Here is a 15,777-nt window from a genome sequence, read left to right on the forward strand (position 1 = left end):
AGTACTGGGTTGCAGCTGGAAGGGCATCCGCTGCGTTAAACATATGCTGGATTAGTTGGTGGTTCATTCCGCTGTGGCGACCCCTGATTAATAAAGGGACTAAGCTGAAAAGTAAATGAATGAATGAATGTTTATGTATTATAGTTATTCCTTCATTTTCCTTCAGCTTAGTCCCTTATTTATCAGGGGTCGCCACTATGGAATGAAGCGCCAACTATTCCTGCATATGTTTAACGCAGCGGATGCCCTTCCAGCCGCAACCCAGTACTGGGAAACATACAAACATCGACTAGTTGCATGGCACAGATGCTGTTGTATTTGTCTTAAACTACACACAAAGGTAGGCTCACTGATTAAAACTGATATTGAAACTAATCTTATTTTGTCAATGATTCACATGATCTTTGAGTGAACTTTAAACCGTCAAACAGGTGTCAGCCAGTAAGATCGCTCCATGCAAATACCCTAGCGCAGATGATGGAGAAGTAGCGCTGGAGAAGTAATGTGATTGGCTGTTGTCCTCTGCAAAGCGTAGAGGCTGATATGTTTAGTGAATGAACCGGGAAACACACAGACACATAGGTGTGGAAAACTTCATAGCGTGTGTAGATATCATCTCAGGTGAACGCGGTGAAGATGTTCAGTGAGGAGCATCTCATAACCAAGACGGAGCAGCTTTCTGGCCCGCATTATCATAGCGGTAAAATATATGAAAGCCTTTGTCTGAGTGTTATATTGTTATGAAATAACTTGTCATGAATCGGTGTTATATGTGCAGATGATGTACAGGTATGCATTACTAGCATGTGCTAATTATGCATTATTAACCAAATTATAGTGTTGCCAATGCATTTATTTTGCTCTAAAATTAGCCATTGGTTATGTTGTGTTGTTTTTGCGATCATGTTATGAGCTGTCAAACAGCATGTGTATATATTTTTCCTGCAAACAAATCACAACTTGTGGTGTGTAGCAAAACATTTGCATCTTGTGTTTTATTGATGATGTCACCAACGACTAGTTAGGGCTGGGCGATTAATCTAAATCAGGGATGGGCAAACTCGATCCTGGGGGGCCGGTGTCCCTGCATAGTTTTGCTCCAACCCTAATCAAACACACCTGCTTGTAGCTTTCTAGTGATCTTAAAGACACTAATTAGGGTGTTCAGGTGTGTTTGATTAGTGTTTGAGCAAAACTCTGCAGGGACACTGGCCCTCGAGGATCAAGTTTGTCCATGCCTGCTCTAAATTGACATTCAGAACCAATAATCGATCAAATTTTTCCAGGTCAATTTTTTCAATTATTTCTCTACCGTGTGTGGAGTCACATGATCACGCTCTGTTAAGGCTAAATTATACTTATTATATTACCATTTATACTAATTATTCTGATATTATCTCCAATTATAGTCCTGCGCATCCTTTGCATACCCATGCACCTCTCAAAAAATGTACTTACACGTCATAAAGATTAGTAGTGCAAGCTTTGTGATTGGTCGGTTTGGTAGCGGTGACGATAGTGAGCGGCACAGAGAGCTGCGTTTTAGGCAATGTGTGTTTTAATTTCAGTTGTTCAGCGTTGATGTTCAATAAATAATCATAGATAGTAGATAGTGTGTGTTTACTTCAGTTATTTTAAAATCAAGTAATGCACCCTTCATTCAGAAATCTCTCACTTGTACTCATATGTGAGCATATATACTGTACAAAACTTAATCAGTGAACTCTGAGGGCAAAAACTAAATAAATGAATAAAATAATCGTTCATTAATCGTAATTGAGTTAAAATGTTCAATTAATCGAGATTTAGATTTTGACTAGTCGACGAGGACTCGACTTTAATAACATAAGACTTGACTTCCAAAAATCTAAAGTCGTTCAGCCCCTAATATATACAGTTGAAGCAATTTAAAGGCTTAACTAGGGTAATTAGGGTAAAGTTAGGGTAATTAGGCAAGTCATTGTATAACAGTGGTTTGTTCTGGAGACAATCCAACACTAATATTGCTGAAGGGGGCTAATAATATTGACCTTAAAATGGCTTTAAAACAATTAAAAACTGCTTTTATTCCAGCTGAAATAAAACAAATAAGACTTTCTCCAGAAGAACAAATATTAGAGGAAATACTGTGAGAAATTCCTGAATCTGTTCAACATCATCTGGGAAATATTGGAAAATTCTCAGGAGGGCGAATAATTCTGACATCAACTTTATATATATATTTCCTAATATCATGCAGACCTATCCGGTACAGTATTAAACAGAGACTCACTACTCCAGGACGAGCACCATCTCGCTGGGCATCTCGTAGACCTCGTGCAGATTGACCACTCGTGGACACGCGGCTGCGAGCTCCAGCACTGCGATCTCATGAATGATCTCCGTCCGGCAGTCCTGACCCTTCCTCCTCTTCCTCATGTACTTGGCTGCAAACTCCTTGCCTGAGCTCTTCTCCACACACTTCCTCACCACTGCGAACTTGCCTCTGTGAACCAGACGAAACAAGAGGAACGCTTGTTAGTAGGCCGAATATTGCAGAGTAGATTCAGTGTGGATCAGAAACATTTGGAAAAGAGACATTTATTTAGAGATAGCCTTCATACTTCAGCTAGACCTGTAAGAATTAGTTCAATAAAACAGTACTTTGTCTGGTCGGCACGGTGGCTCAGTGGTTAGCACTGTGGCCTCACAGCAAGAAGGTTGCTGGTTCGAGTCCAGGCTGGGCCAGTAGGGATTTCTGTGTGGAGTTTGCATGTTCTCCCCGTGTTGGCATGGGCTTCCTCCGATAAACTAAATTGGCCGTAGTGTATGAGCATGTGTGTGAGAATGAGTGTGTATGGGTGTTTCCCAGTACTGGGTTGCAGTTGGAAGTGCATCTGCTGTGTAAAACAAATTCTGGAATAGTTGACGGTTCATTCCACTGTGGCGACCTGTAATAAATAAGAGAATAAGCTAAAGGAAAATGAACGAATGAGTACAATATCGATATGTTCACAGGTTTAGCGCCGCTCTAATTTCCATGAATCACATTAAACGGCACAAAACAGCTCCGTCCAGCTCCTCTTTTCAGCAGATCTGGAGGGTTTTAGGTTGCTGTGTGTTGAGTGTCTAAAGATGGCACACTTGTTATTATCACCCCAGCTGAACGTGCCCTTGTCTCTGTGGCATATTTGCAGGATGAAATCACCCCGAAGCCCAAACCGTCCCTCCGTGTCCCACTTTTAGCACTGAACATGAGGATGCAGGAGCACACGAGGAGGGACAGGGGAAACACGCACAATTACACAGACTATGATATTAGAGAAAACTGACATTGCAATACTAGAACAGAAAGATAATGCATTTAAATTCAAACAAATCAACAAATTTCTCCAACAAATTCATTTGGACTGTAATTTGTGGATCTTTAGTGTTTTTGTTAGATGAGTTCATCAGTTTTATCTTTGGTACTGGCTAATCTAATGTATTTGTGCAACTATATTACTGTCAAGCATCTTGTAGAAAGGAGTAATGTAAAAGAGAGATCTGAATTCATTCATGCTGAGCTCTGTATATTCCACTGATTTAGAATTAAATGTGTTTTTCTGTATCACCTTCTAACACTTGAGATGTATAATATATAAATGACCATACTGGTATCATCTGATAAAGCCTTTTTTAATGTTAACATTTTTAGCCTGATTAGAAAAAACATTATCGACCAATACATTATGGATTATTATCATTCTATCCACTTCAGATGCATGTAGCTGGACATGAGGATTTTCATCTCTGTCTTCACAGGAATCTCTGTATATTATTATTAACAACAATAATATTTTAATTATAACTCAATAGCAAAATATATTTTATAACACTATTATAAACATGCCATGATTAACATTTAAAATGAATATATAAATGAATGCATGCATGAATTAATCCATAAAAGAATGAATGCATGAATACATGTGAATTAATATGCATGCATGACTGAATGAATACATGCGTGAATTGTTGCATGCATGAATAAATGAATAGATGCATGAATTAATGCATGCATAAATGAATAAATACATGAATGAATGAATGATTGATTGAATGCATGATTGATTGATTGAATGCATGCATGAATATGACTTAAACTAGAAGGTCACTGTTAAAAAAATCCAGTTGACAAATCCTTAAAACAGATTGAGGACTGATCTAAAATGCAGCGAGTGAAGTCTCTGATGTGCTGTTAACAGTGGCTGACCTGAGACCTGCTGCATGTGTGTTACAACACAGACACATGGCTTGGCTCTCCATTCAGAATCACAGCCGAGGCCAAGAGCAGCACAGGGGAACATTTATCCTCATAATATTAACAGCACATATAAACAGTCCAGCCAGGGGGATCCCCAATCACTGGGATGTCCTGAACTGGCCTTCTCAGCAAGGTTATTGTAGAAAACTATAGTTAAAGTTAAATCTAAATCTATATGTCAAAAAAAGTTTGACAGAATCCTGGAAATAAAATGAAAATCACTATAAATGAAGAAAATTTAGAAAATTAACAACAGTCATTGAGAAGCGATCTGAAATATAATAATTAGCAAAAATAAATAATTGTTTTCAGAATTAATAAGCAGCAGTCACTCTGTGGTGGCCAGTCTGACCTGCGGCTGTTCAGAGAAACACATGCAGGTATGCTTTTACACACAAACACTAACAATTATCTAGAAAAACATATTTTCCATACAAACAACCCATTCTTTTTTTATTTTGTGCAAAATAATTGTAAACTATGCATGTTTAGCTCCACATCCAGTATGATCTTTAATATGAAGAAGGTTTTCTGAATTCATCATTCACCTTTACTGTTACTTATTGAATTGGTATGGATCTGGATTCAGTATTAGTTCAAACTATTATTTTGCTTTCATCACTAAGAGTTTGAACGAGGGTAAATGTAAGCTAAACACTAAACTGTACTCTGGTCGACACTGTAAATGTTCTGTTAACTCTGTTAAACTACAATTACTGGACTAAACATATCACATAAACAATACAAAGGTTTTTACAAAATAAACAAAACCATTAAAGACAAACCTAAACTGAAATGTACACATTTAATTAGTATAATAGACTATAATAACTGTGCTTCTGTAATAACCTGACCACAGAAAACAGACACACACACGGAGGACTCGAATCATTTACAGAGACATTCAGAACTGCTCCAACTGAAGGGCAGAATGACTGATGTGTGTCCTATAGAGATGCATGCAGGCATCTGTGAAAAGCCTTGGTTTAGTTCTCTGGAGGACAAGCAAAAATACAAGAGGTTTGCATGGTGAGAATGAAATGCACATCAGCACGTCCTTGCAGTGACCGATGCTGGAAATCTGCAAGATCAGCAGAACATCGAGTATGAACCAAGTGAAATAATGTAGAAAACGAGCTCATCTGTCATCTGCATAAAGCCATCAGTGTTAGCCAGAATAATGAACAACCTCTGATGGCATGCAGACTTATGGAAATGGGCAACTTAATGCATGAATACCTGACTGGTTTAGTCACGGATTAATAAATATGACACTAAAATGTCCCTGCCATTATGAGCGATTCACCAATTCATTTAAATGATTCATTCAAAGCAACTGATTCATTTAGAAAAAAAAAAAACTGACTGGATGGTTATCATTGACTCAAATTATTAGCCCAGTTTCTCAAAAGAAACATTGATTCATGAAGGAGACAAAACAGATGTAAATATGTTCTGCTCTTGGACATAGTGTGTGTCCTTTACACTTTCATTTCATTTTCATTAATAAAACAAAAACAAATACTGCAGCTAAAATATAACAGTACTTTAGAGCGGTGACGTTTGCATGCTGATATTCAGGAAAACACCACATGCTTGTGTGATATTAGTGAACTAATTAATATCTTATGAATATATCAACATAACTCTATACAGGGATATTCATCACACTGTAATGAAAACAAGACACAAGATCTACAGTTTCTAGAACCAACACACTTAGCACAGCTGATAATAACATTAGAAGTTTAATCTCTTAGAAATGCACATTTGACAGTGGATTAGACTGAGGTGAAATTTAATTAACAGATTTATTTTCATAATCTGCAAAAATAGCAACAGCCTCATCTTCAACACTGCATTTTAATAGGCTTCATCACACAATCAGTGCTTTACAACTCTCAAAATAAAGAGACAAACTATAAAGGTCAGCTTGCACATCGCTGAAGCAAAACTGCAATAATATCGTAGATTATCAATCCACTGCACAAACCCATCCCTGCATTCAGACCTGTGAAATTAACCAAAATGTCTGTGCTGACCATGTGAGAGTCACGGGTTCAGAAAGCCATGGTTTCAGCCATCAAAAGCACATTTCCTTATTTCCATCCCCATTCTGTCCAGAACTCCTCAGATTTACGACACACAGCTGGGACTGCCTTCCTCAAAAAATGTGGAGATTAACGGGTCAGTGGGAAAAAATTCCTTATTCTTGACTATCCCAATAAAGCCTGCGTGTGAAGTAAAGCATCTCTGCAATGAGCTTCTTCAAGACATGGAGATCTTTGACTAAATTTCATTTGTGCAGATTATATGCGATCAAAAACAACTACATACGCAACCAATCAATATGCTGCTTGTTTTTTGGCAACTTTCAGACACTTTCAATCCTAACGTGAAGCAAATCTTTTCATAGTCTGAAAAAAATACAAATAAACAAACAAACAAACAAATCCCAAATGTGAATTAGCTGCATTTCCATCAAGTAGCTATGAGCAGTGGTTCCCAAAGTGGGGGTCACGGTACAATTGAGGAGGAAGGGGCTGGGGGGGGCCCAATATCACTAGGTGATATCCAAAACTCAAATTCATCTTATTAAACTATTAGAATTACCATATTTTATCCATAACCTACAGGATAAAAAAATAGTAGTTAATACTTACATTACAAAACAACAACATGCAAACAAAAAGCCATCAGCCTTTTGACTTTTTTGTGACCCCTGGGATGATTACGTTATATTAAAGACAGTACATTGATTTTATGGCACCAGGTTAAACTTTCTGACACCTTTACATACATTAAAAATAAATACAGGCCAAAACTGAACACGGAGGATGGTCTCTAAGTGGCGTTCTTCAAAATTAAATGATGAATAGACTTGGGCCTATTGGTATGTGTGTGCTGTTGTGTGCAAGGTTTATATATTTATAAGCACGTCAGAGGATGTTGGGGGTCGTGAGTCACTGGCACTGTTATTTTGGTGTCACGACTGAAAAGTTTGGGAACACCTGTATAAGAGCATATGACAGTAGTATTGGTAACCTAGCAACCAACAGTAAACAAGGCAAGCATATGGAGTCACATCAAAGTTATTCATCATGTGTTTCCATCTGACATTATTCACATTAATCCTTTTCCTAATCCAAAACCACCTTAAGCACATTGAAAAAAAATTATAAATATATATATATATTTATAAATGTTTTTTTATTGTGAATTAAAGAATTTTTGTTCTAAATTTGGAGTTTTCATCGCTTGTTTCTTTTGCAATACTTCAAAATGTGCTTGAACAGTTTCACTGGTGACTGAAAGCCAGCTGTTTATGGCACTGTCTAAACTAAAATGCTGTCAACATCACAACAGAATTACTTTGCTAAAGCACAAAAGGTGATATTTAAAGAAATGATGTGCTTCTGTTTTGGGTGTACGACCATAGTCTCAAAGTTTCTATTATCAAAAAGAACATAAAAGCTAAAAATTAAAAGCTGAAATTTAATTATAGACAAAATTTCAGCATCCTTACTTCCAGAAAGCATTATAATATGCTGATTTAATGACCAGTTAACATTTCTGATAATTATCAATGTTAAAAATAGTTTTCTCTGAATATTCTGATGAACGTCAAGTTAAAATAAATGTTTTAATTAGAATATTTTGATATTATTATAGGCGACACGGTGGCTCAGTGGTTAGCACTGTGGCCTCACAGTAAGAAGGTCACTGGTTTGAGTCCCGGCTGGGTCAGTTGGCGTTTCTGTGTGGAGTTTGCATGTTCTCTCCATCTTGGCGTTTCTTTATAACTGATTCCCAGTGTTTTGAATGGTAATGTACAGTAAATGCCAGTTAAAATTTACATGTGTGACAATAACTTCATGTTATTGATGTCACTTCATTGTATTTAGGAGTGCAATATACATTATTAGACATGGTCTTAAACTTTTGATCAGCTGATGAGTTTAAATGTAGTTTCTACACCTGCTCTGTCTCTTTTGTCACTTGCTCTGGTTTCGTCTTTTGGCATTTGAAGCACAACCTGGTTACCAGCTCCAATCATGAATACTTGCAATTTTCTGGAGTATAATCCATATAATATGGTCTATCGACTGATATCGCACAATATATGATATCGGTATCAGCCTTAAAAAAACCCATATTGGTTGATCACTAATGTTATTATGCCGATGCTGATGATAAAAGTAAAATACAACCCAGCAGGTACAGTACCACAAATGTTGAATGAACACGAGCGTAGTAAGAAGTTGGAGATGGAGCCTCATTACTCAGAAGCCAGCATTCATAAAGCCCAACAGTGTGCTAATCGCTGTGTTTGAGTCTGATTCAGAAGCACTAAAGCACCTTCCGCTCCTTAGAAGGGCTAATAGGCTTTTGCTGCCCCTGACTGCATGGCTTTGGCGTGCCTTCATGCCACTGCGGTGCGTTAATCTGCTCTTGGTGCTCGCAAATACGAATGCCACAAGGAGACGTGATAAAGAAACTCTAATCTCTCACATAATACCTGCCACTCCAGAAGTCTGCTTTCGGCCAATGGAGAGTCTAACATTTTCATTCACTTTAAATGCATCAGCTTCTGAGATCAAAGTTACGGACGTCGCTTGAGTCAGTCACAAATCGTGACAAGAGCGCAGATGATTTACATTTTAATTTTACCAATAACTAAGTTTATGACTATCAAATTTTTATTTTGCAATAATTGCTGAAGTTATAATATACATTTTATATGCTATTTAAACAGGTACCTCTATATATTTTGTGTGTGTATTGCATTATTGTAAATTCAGAGTGAACAAATGTTTCAAAAATGTAATTGCAAAAGAATTATAACAGGGCTCGAAGTTGCACCCAAAATTTTATCTATGCAAACTCAAAATATATTTGGGAGCATTTGTGCATAAAATTGTTGCAGTGCGACCAGATTTCACTGCAAAATGTTCACCAGATGAGCGTATTACATTCAATCAGAATGCATCTTTGCACTTAAAATCACCAAACGCGGCACTCAGGAATGGTTCAAAACAGTTGAATGTCATGTCAACATTCTGCAGTAAACAAATCCCGCAATGCTTGCCCTGTCTTCAAGCTCTTCTGTGTGGCCCACTGCTCTTGAACTGAATGTGAATGGATTGGTTAATATCACCTCAGTCACTGCCTTCCTTCAGATGTCAGCTACAGCCACATTCACTAAGAATAAACTAATAATGCAGATCATGAAAAGACCATTACTGCTATTAAGATGATCATAAGTTATATATCAATATCCTCTGTGCAACACCACCTACGGGAACACATCACAGTTATTATCATTAACTCAGTTCAACTCATTCACGTAAAGCAGTACGTGCAGGGCCGGTGAGCGCATGCGGATATTTTTTGTTGTTTGTTAATTTTGATTATTGTTGATTTCAAATGCAATAAATCTGTTAATATAAAACTTGTAGTAACAGTGCACATATTATTTGCTGGGTGCAACTCAAATTTGGCTGGTGCACCTACATTTAAGTTAGGACCACCAGTGCTACCAAGCATAAAGGTTTATTTCGAGCCCTGTATAAAGTACAACAGGTAACATATACAAGAGGGGCGATTTTAGGATTTTCATTTTAGGTAGGCTGACCTCCTTATAAGGCTCAACCGACCCTATTACTGTAGTAAAAACCACTTTCAAGTGCATTTTTGTTTCCATGTATTAAATAAATAAACTGCCACTTATCTAATTAAATGGCATCCATACAAATATATATATATATATATATATATATATATATATATATATATATATATATATATATATATATATATATATATATATATATATATATATATATATATATATATATATATATAATATATATATATAGTTTCTCTATGCACAGACATCTCGTTCTCTCGCCATCCACGGCTGTGGTTTGCTGATCAAATGACAAAACAAAATACGAGGAGGAGCCGAATTCTGCCGCCGTTTTCATATCAAATTTAAAAGGGATTGAGGTGATAATTTAATGTACAGTTCATGAGCTAATCCCTTAAGTTTTAGGGGGGCTAAGTAGAAATATAGGGGCTACAGCCCCCCTTAAATAGGCCTAGCAATGCCCATGATTTACAATAAGGTCTCATTAGTTAATTAATGCAATAAAATCAACAGTGAGAAACTACAATAAAACTTCAGTTTAAGCAGCAATTCCCACAATTAACTAGTGTCTTATTGCATGTATATTGAGATATTGTCTGTTTATTAGTACTTTTAAAAGCACATATTGAGCATGATCTTATTCTACATCCCTACCCAACACCTAAACACAACTACTACATTAATAACTATTAATAAGCAGCAAATTAGGAGTCCCTAACACTAAAAGTCGCAATTACTGGTTATTTAATAGCAATAATAACCGTAAAATAAAGTGTGACCATAACAACACATGTACTCCAGCTACTATTTTAATGTTATATATATATATATATATATATATATATATATATATATATATATATATATATATATATATATATATATATATATATATATATATATATATATATATATATATATATATATATATATATATATATATATATATATATATATATATATATTACAGAGTTTTATTAGTTATTAACCTTACTTAATAAAACTATGACTTTTATTTTAATGAGTTATTAGTTATTAACGAAGACATTTACATAATCTAAGATGCTTTTCGGTAACTAATGCTAACAATTTGAGCTTTATTGTAGTGTTAACCAAGAATAAGCTTATAAATATTCAAATAATTTTCAGTCAATATCTCTGCATGCTGAAGGAAAGTTTAACATATGTAAAAGTTAATGTTTGTAAATAAATTGCTATTAAATCTTTCAGCATTTGCTGCAGTGAGTAAATAATTTTAATTAAATAAATAAGTTTAAATAATTAATAAATAGGTCACACTGCAAAATTAGTTAATTTATTAATCAGTTCAACATTTACTGATGCATTATCAATATCCAAACTCAAGCTTGTTAACATTAGTTAATGTACTGTGCGTTTGAACAACTGTATTTTCATTAACTAATGTTAACTAAACATGTATAAATACTGTAATAAACGTATTGTTCATTGTTTGTTCATGTTAGTAAATGCATTAAGATTAACTAATAAAACTATTGTATAGTGTTATTAATAATTATTCACTGTATTGTGAAATGACCATAATAACAATATCATGCATGCTCATCATCAGGATATACAGCATTATTAAATATCACACAGGACCAATTCTTAGGTTACATCCGCCATGATGTGGTGCAGATGTTTAGTCAAATACGACTTCTATTATTGTATGGTATTCAGAAAGAGCTCTGTGGTAAACCGAAGCTGAGAGCCTTTGAGTTCTACAGCGGCTGGAAAGGCGGACTGTGATTTGCAGTCGGTGTCTTCAGAAACGAGCAGCCGTTTCAGCACATTTGCAGACTCACAGACAACACCCGAACCCGGTGGCTTTCATGTGTGCAGGACGAGGGTTGGCGGCAGGGTCACGCTTTATGTGAAATAGCGACCATATCGAGAGCAGATGTCCTGTCTGTTTGAGTCTAGTGTTTGTGTGGTCAGCAGCCAGACATGCTAGAAAGCTATTCAGAAAAATGCTGTGCATGCAAAAGACTTTCACTGGCTGTGTTGACATTCAAAGATGCTAATTAAACTTACAAACTGTAATATTGCATAAAACATTTGTGAATAAAGCAGTGTTTCCATCAAATGAGAAACAAAAGAGAAGGAAATGGTCACTTTCTGATAAACTAGAGCAAATATCAGAGAACTGCAGTATAGTGCGTTGGGATTTACCACAGTGGTGTTTTTTCTTCTCTAATAAATGAGCTGCGCCTCAGAAGACGAAAACGCAATGAACGCTGTGAATCTGGTGGCTTTGGGAGTGCAGACAGATGCTTAAGACAGTTCTGGAGGGAATAATAATAGAAGAATAATAATACCGAAGCACTGTGATGACGGACTGACGGAGGACTGAGGCCTTTTACAATCAGCACAACAACATTTCACATCTGCAACACTGGAAATCTGGAAACATGGAGAGCTGAACACCAACATTAATGACGCAAAGACCCTCACACACACATTAATATCTGATCAGCATCTGTTCAAATTTACTGATGCTGGAATTTATTCAGTAAATGTGCTTCCATCATAGTTTATGCACACTTTTCTTATTTATCCTACTCAGTTGTGCACATCAGTTTTGTATGGATACTATTAAAATTGGTGCACATTTCCAGTACGCATCTTATGTTATATTCTGAAACGTGCATTAAAATAGGTGGATGGAAACATGGCTGTCTTATAATACAGTAGTCAACATTTGAAGTTTTTCATAATTGTCTTAAAACAAGATTGGTGTTGTTCTTGATAGGTTTTAAAACAACTTTCTATGAAAGGATTTAACCGCAAATCAACATCTTTGAGCGGTGCAAGCCATTGAAATGAATGGGTTTCACAGGACAGCACATTGCATTCCAAGCCCAGACATTTTAGCCGGCTAACTAGAAACTACAAATGGAGCAGAGCGAACACAACATACACAACTAAATACATATTTTGCATGCCACAGAAAACAAGGGAAACATTTAAAATCACAATTACAGGTTGTGATTTGAAGGAAGAGGAAGCTGGTCTGAATAAACTGCGTATTGATAAAGATACTGACAAAATCCCTGTCAAGGTCTGACAAAGATCCATATATCAACAGTCTATGGTGCTGATCCTTCCTTTAATAACAAATGGCTGGTAAATCCTATGTGGCAGGGTAGGTTACTGTAGCAGGCATCAGTAAAATGATGGGACCACGGCACAAGGTTGGGGCTATACTGAGGTATTGGTGCGCAAATTAAGTTTAACCATATATTCCTCACAGTCTCATCGTTAGACTTTTCAGCGAGTCTTAGTCTTTAAATGGGACAGGGGGCAAAAATAAACAATCATTCACAAGAATGGAGAAAAAAAGCACCACAAAGACCCTCTGGACATGGATATATATCCAGATTTGAGCACTCCAGGAGATACAGAATGACAGAAGATCAATAAAGAAGCTATTTAAGGTTAATATGACTTCGAACTTACAGTATTCTGTATAATCTGTTGGAAATGCACGACATGGGCAACTTACCTTAATACCTTAATTCTCTTCAGTCTCTGAGCTTCTGTCTACTAGAAGGTGACATCACTGATTCAGACAGACCAACAACACCTCCTCTACCGTTCACACAACAATGAAAATCTCCACATTGTTTACTCACACACACGCAACAGTGGTTGTAAAAGTTTATGAGTTTCATAAAAGCAGCCATTGGCATCCATAGTAGAAACAACAAATACCATGGAAGTCAATGTCTGTTTTCTTCAGTGAAACCGTCTGTGTGTTCAACCAAAGAAAGAAACTTAAACAGGTTTGGAACAAGTGGAGGATGAGGAAATGATGAGAAATGAATTGAATCTTACACATTTAGGAAACCACAGGAGGTCAGGAAGTTGAAATCTAGCTGCATGAAATTCTGAAATAAAACGTATGTCACGATATATATACATATCTATAGATACTACATATATAGATCTCATTCAAACCGAATGCATCTTTGCTTATAAAATACAAGACAATAGTTTGGACTAGCTTAAAATAAAGCACAACATAAAGCACAAGAATATCCAGACACAGCCACAGAATCCCTGTATACAGATACTTGCTACGGTTGCCCCGCCTCTGAGCTCCTCTGATTGGTCCACTGAAAATTCAGTTCTTTAAACTTGAAACAGCATCTAAAAAACACAGCACTCACGTGCGCAGCTCATCAAAAGATGCGAGACGTAATGGTGAGTGTAATGGTCACACACATCCATCAAGCCCATGTTTACATTGAAAAACAATAGAAAGGAGCCCATTAGACAGGAAGGAAAAACACAATCTGTGTGAACAGCCCTTAAGTGGGGCGTAGCGGGAGGTCCATGTGACACGATATAATGAATGTGATTTAACAACAACGAACCCATTAAACATAGGAAAACTATTTGTTATGATAAGCACTTGAACATCATAGGTGGCACGGTGGCTCAGTGGGTAGCACTGTGGCCTCACAGCAAGAAGGTTGCTAGTTCGAGTCCTGGCTGGGTCAGTTGGTGTTTCTGTGTGGAGTTTGCATGTTCTCCCCGTGTTGGCGTGGGTTTCCTCCGGGGGCTCCGGTTTCCCCCACAGTCCAAACACATGTGCTATAGGGGAACTGATTAATTAATTAGCTGTAGTGTATGAGTGTGTGTGTGTGTGTGTATTGGTGTTTCCCAGTACTGGGCTGTGGCTGGAAGGACATCTGCTGTGTAATACATATGCTGGAAAAGTTGGCGGTTCATTCCACTGTGGCGACCCCTGATATATCAGAGAATAAGCCAAAGGAAAATGAATGAACATACATCATACAGGTCAGGATATCTGGATAATGAGCGCCTCCTCCACTATGAAATAACAGTAAATAAAACAGTTGTCATGTCAACTTTCCACTATTAACAGAAGCTTGCAATGGTTGCCCTGCCTCTGAGCTCTTCTCATTGGTCCACTGCTGTGCAGCATGTTAAAGTTGAAGATGACCGCATCTAAAAACAAACAGCACTCATGTGCTCTGCAAATCAAAGGATGTAACGTAAAGGTCACACATGTCCATCAAGCATGTTTACATTGAATAGCGATAGAAAAGTAATGCGTTGAAGTGGAAAGACGCATTCTGTGTGAACGGCACCCAAGACAGGGTCACGTTTGATGATCTCTGCACTTGGTGGTGTCCTCAGTGGTCACTATCGCTCATGATGACTGAAGTTGGCAACTCTCACTGAAAACCAACGACTTCTGCACCCTCTCTGGCCATTAGAGCATCTTTGCAGGCTGCTTCTCATCATGAGCGACAGTATTATAGAAACACAGTACATCTGGGACATTACGGCTGCCTTACTTTACCACACAAACAAAGGCCACATTTACGCTGCACATCTTGATGGTCGATTCTGATTTTTGATGACCTGCATAAATCTTCCTGTTTCTGAAATCTGCATTCAGACTGTGCATGGCAAATATGGACAGACCTAAAAAAAAAAAAAAAAGAGCAAGCTCTGACTGATCTGTGGTTTAATCTGTTTGCAGGGTTTATTAAAAGTTTGTTGGTCTTTTCATGTACATAGCATCCTTAAGCATTGTATTATTTCTCTCTCTCGTATCTGCTGTCATGCATGTTCTTTTGACATGTTTATTTATTTGAGTTTATGACAGAAATGTCCACATTTGACTACTCAAGACTTTTTTGAACATTTGATGTCCATGTGGTGTGATTTATACACAAATGAACCAAACTGGATATTAGATGTGTGCATGTTCACATGATGTATGCTGTAGTTTTATATTGTTTACATTGTGGATTTTGATCGCACTCTCTCTCTCTCTCGTTAA

The 15,777-nt window shown here is 36.9% G+C and overlaps 1 protein-coding gene across 1 annotated transcript in view; it reads right to left on the reverse strand.

Moving 5' to 3' along the window:
• The window catches only part of stk17a (serine/threonine kinase 17a), a 54,187-nt gene that overhangs the window by 27,155 nt on the left and 11,255 nt on the right, over window positions 1-15,777 (reverse strand). Inside the window, exon 2 of the mRNA XM_056450979.1 lies at window positions 2,273-2,485. Coding sequence (XP_056306954.1) covers window positions 2,273-2,485 — 213 coding nt within the window. The remainder of the gene's footprint in view (window positions 1-2,272; window positions 2,486-15,777) is intronic.

This window comes from Danio aesculapii, chromosome 24 (genome assembly GCF_903798145.1).
Source record: "Danio aesculapii chromosome 24, fDanAes4.1, whole genome shotgun sequence".
Lineage (NCBI taxonomy): Eukaryota > Metazoa > Chordata > Actinopteri > Cypriniformes > Danionidae > Danio > Danio aesculapii.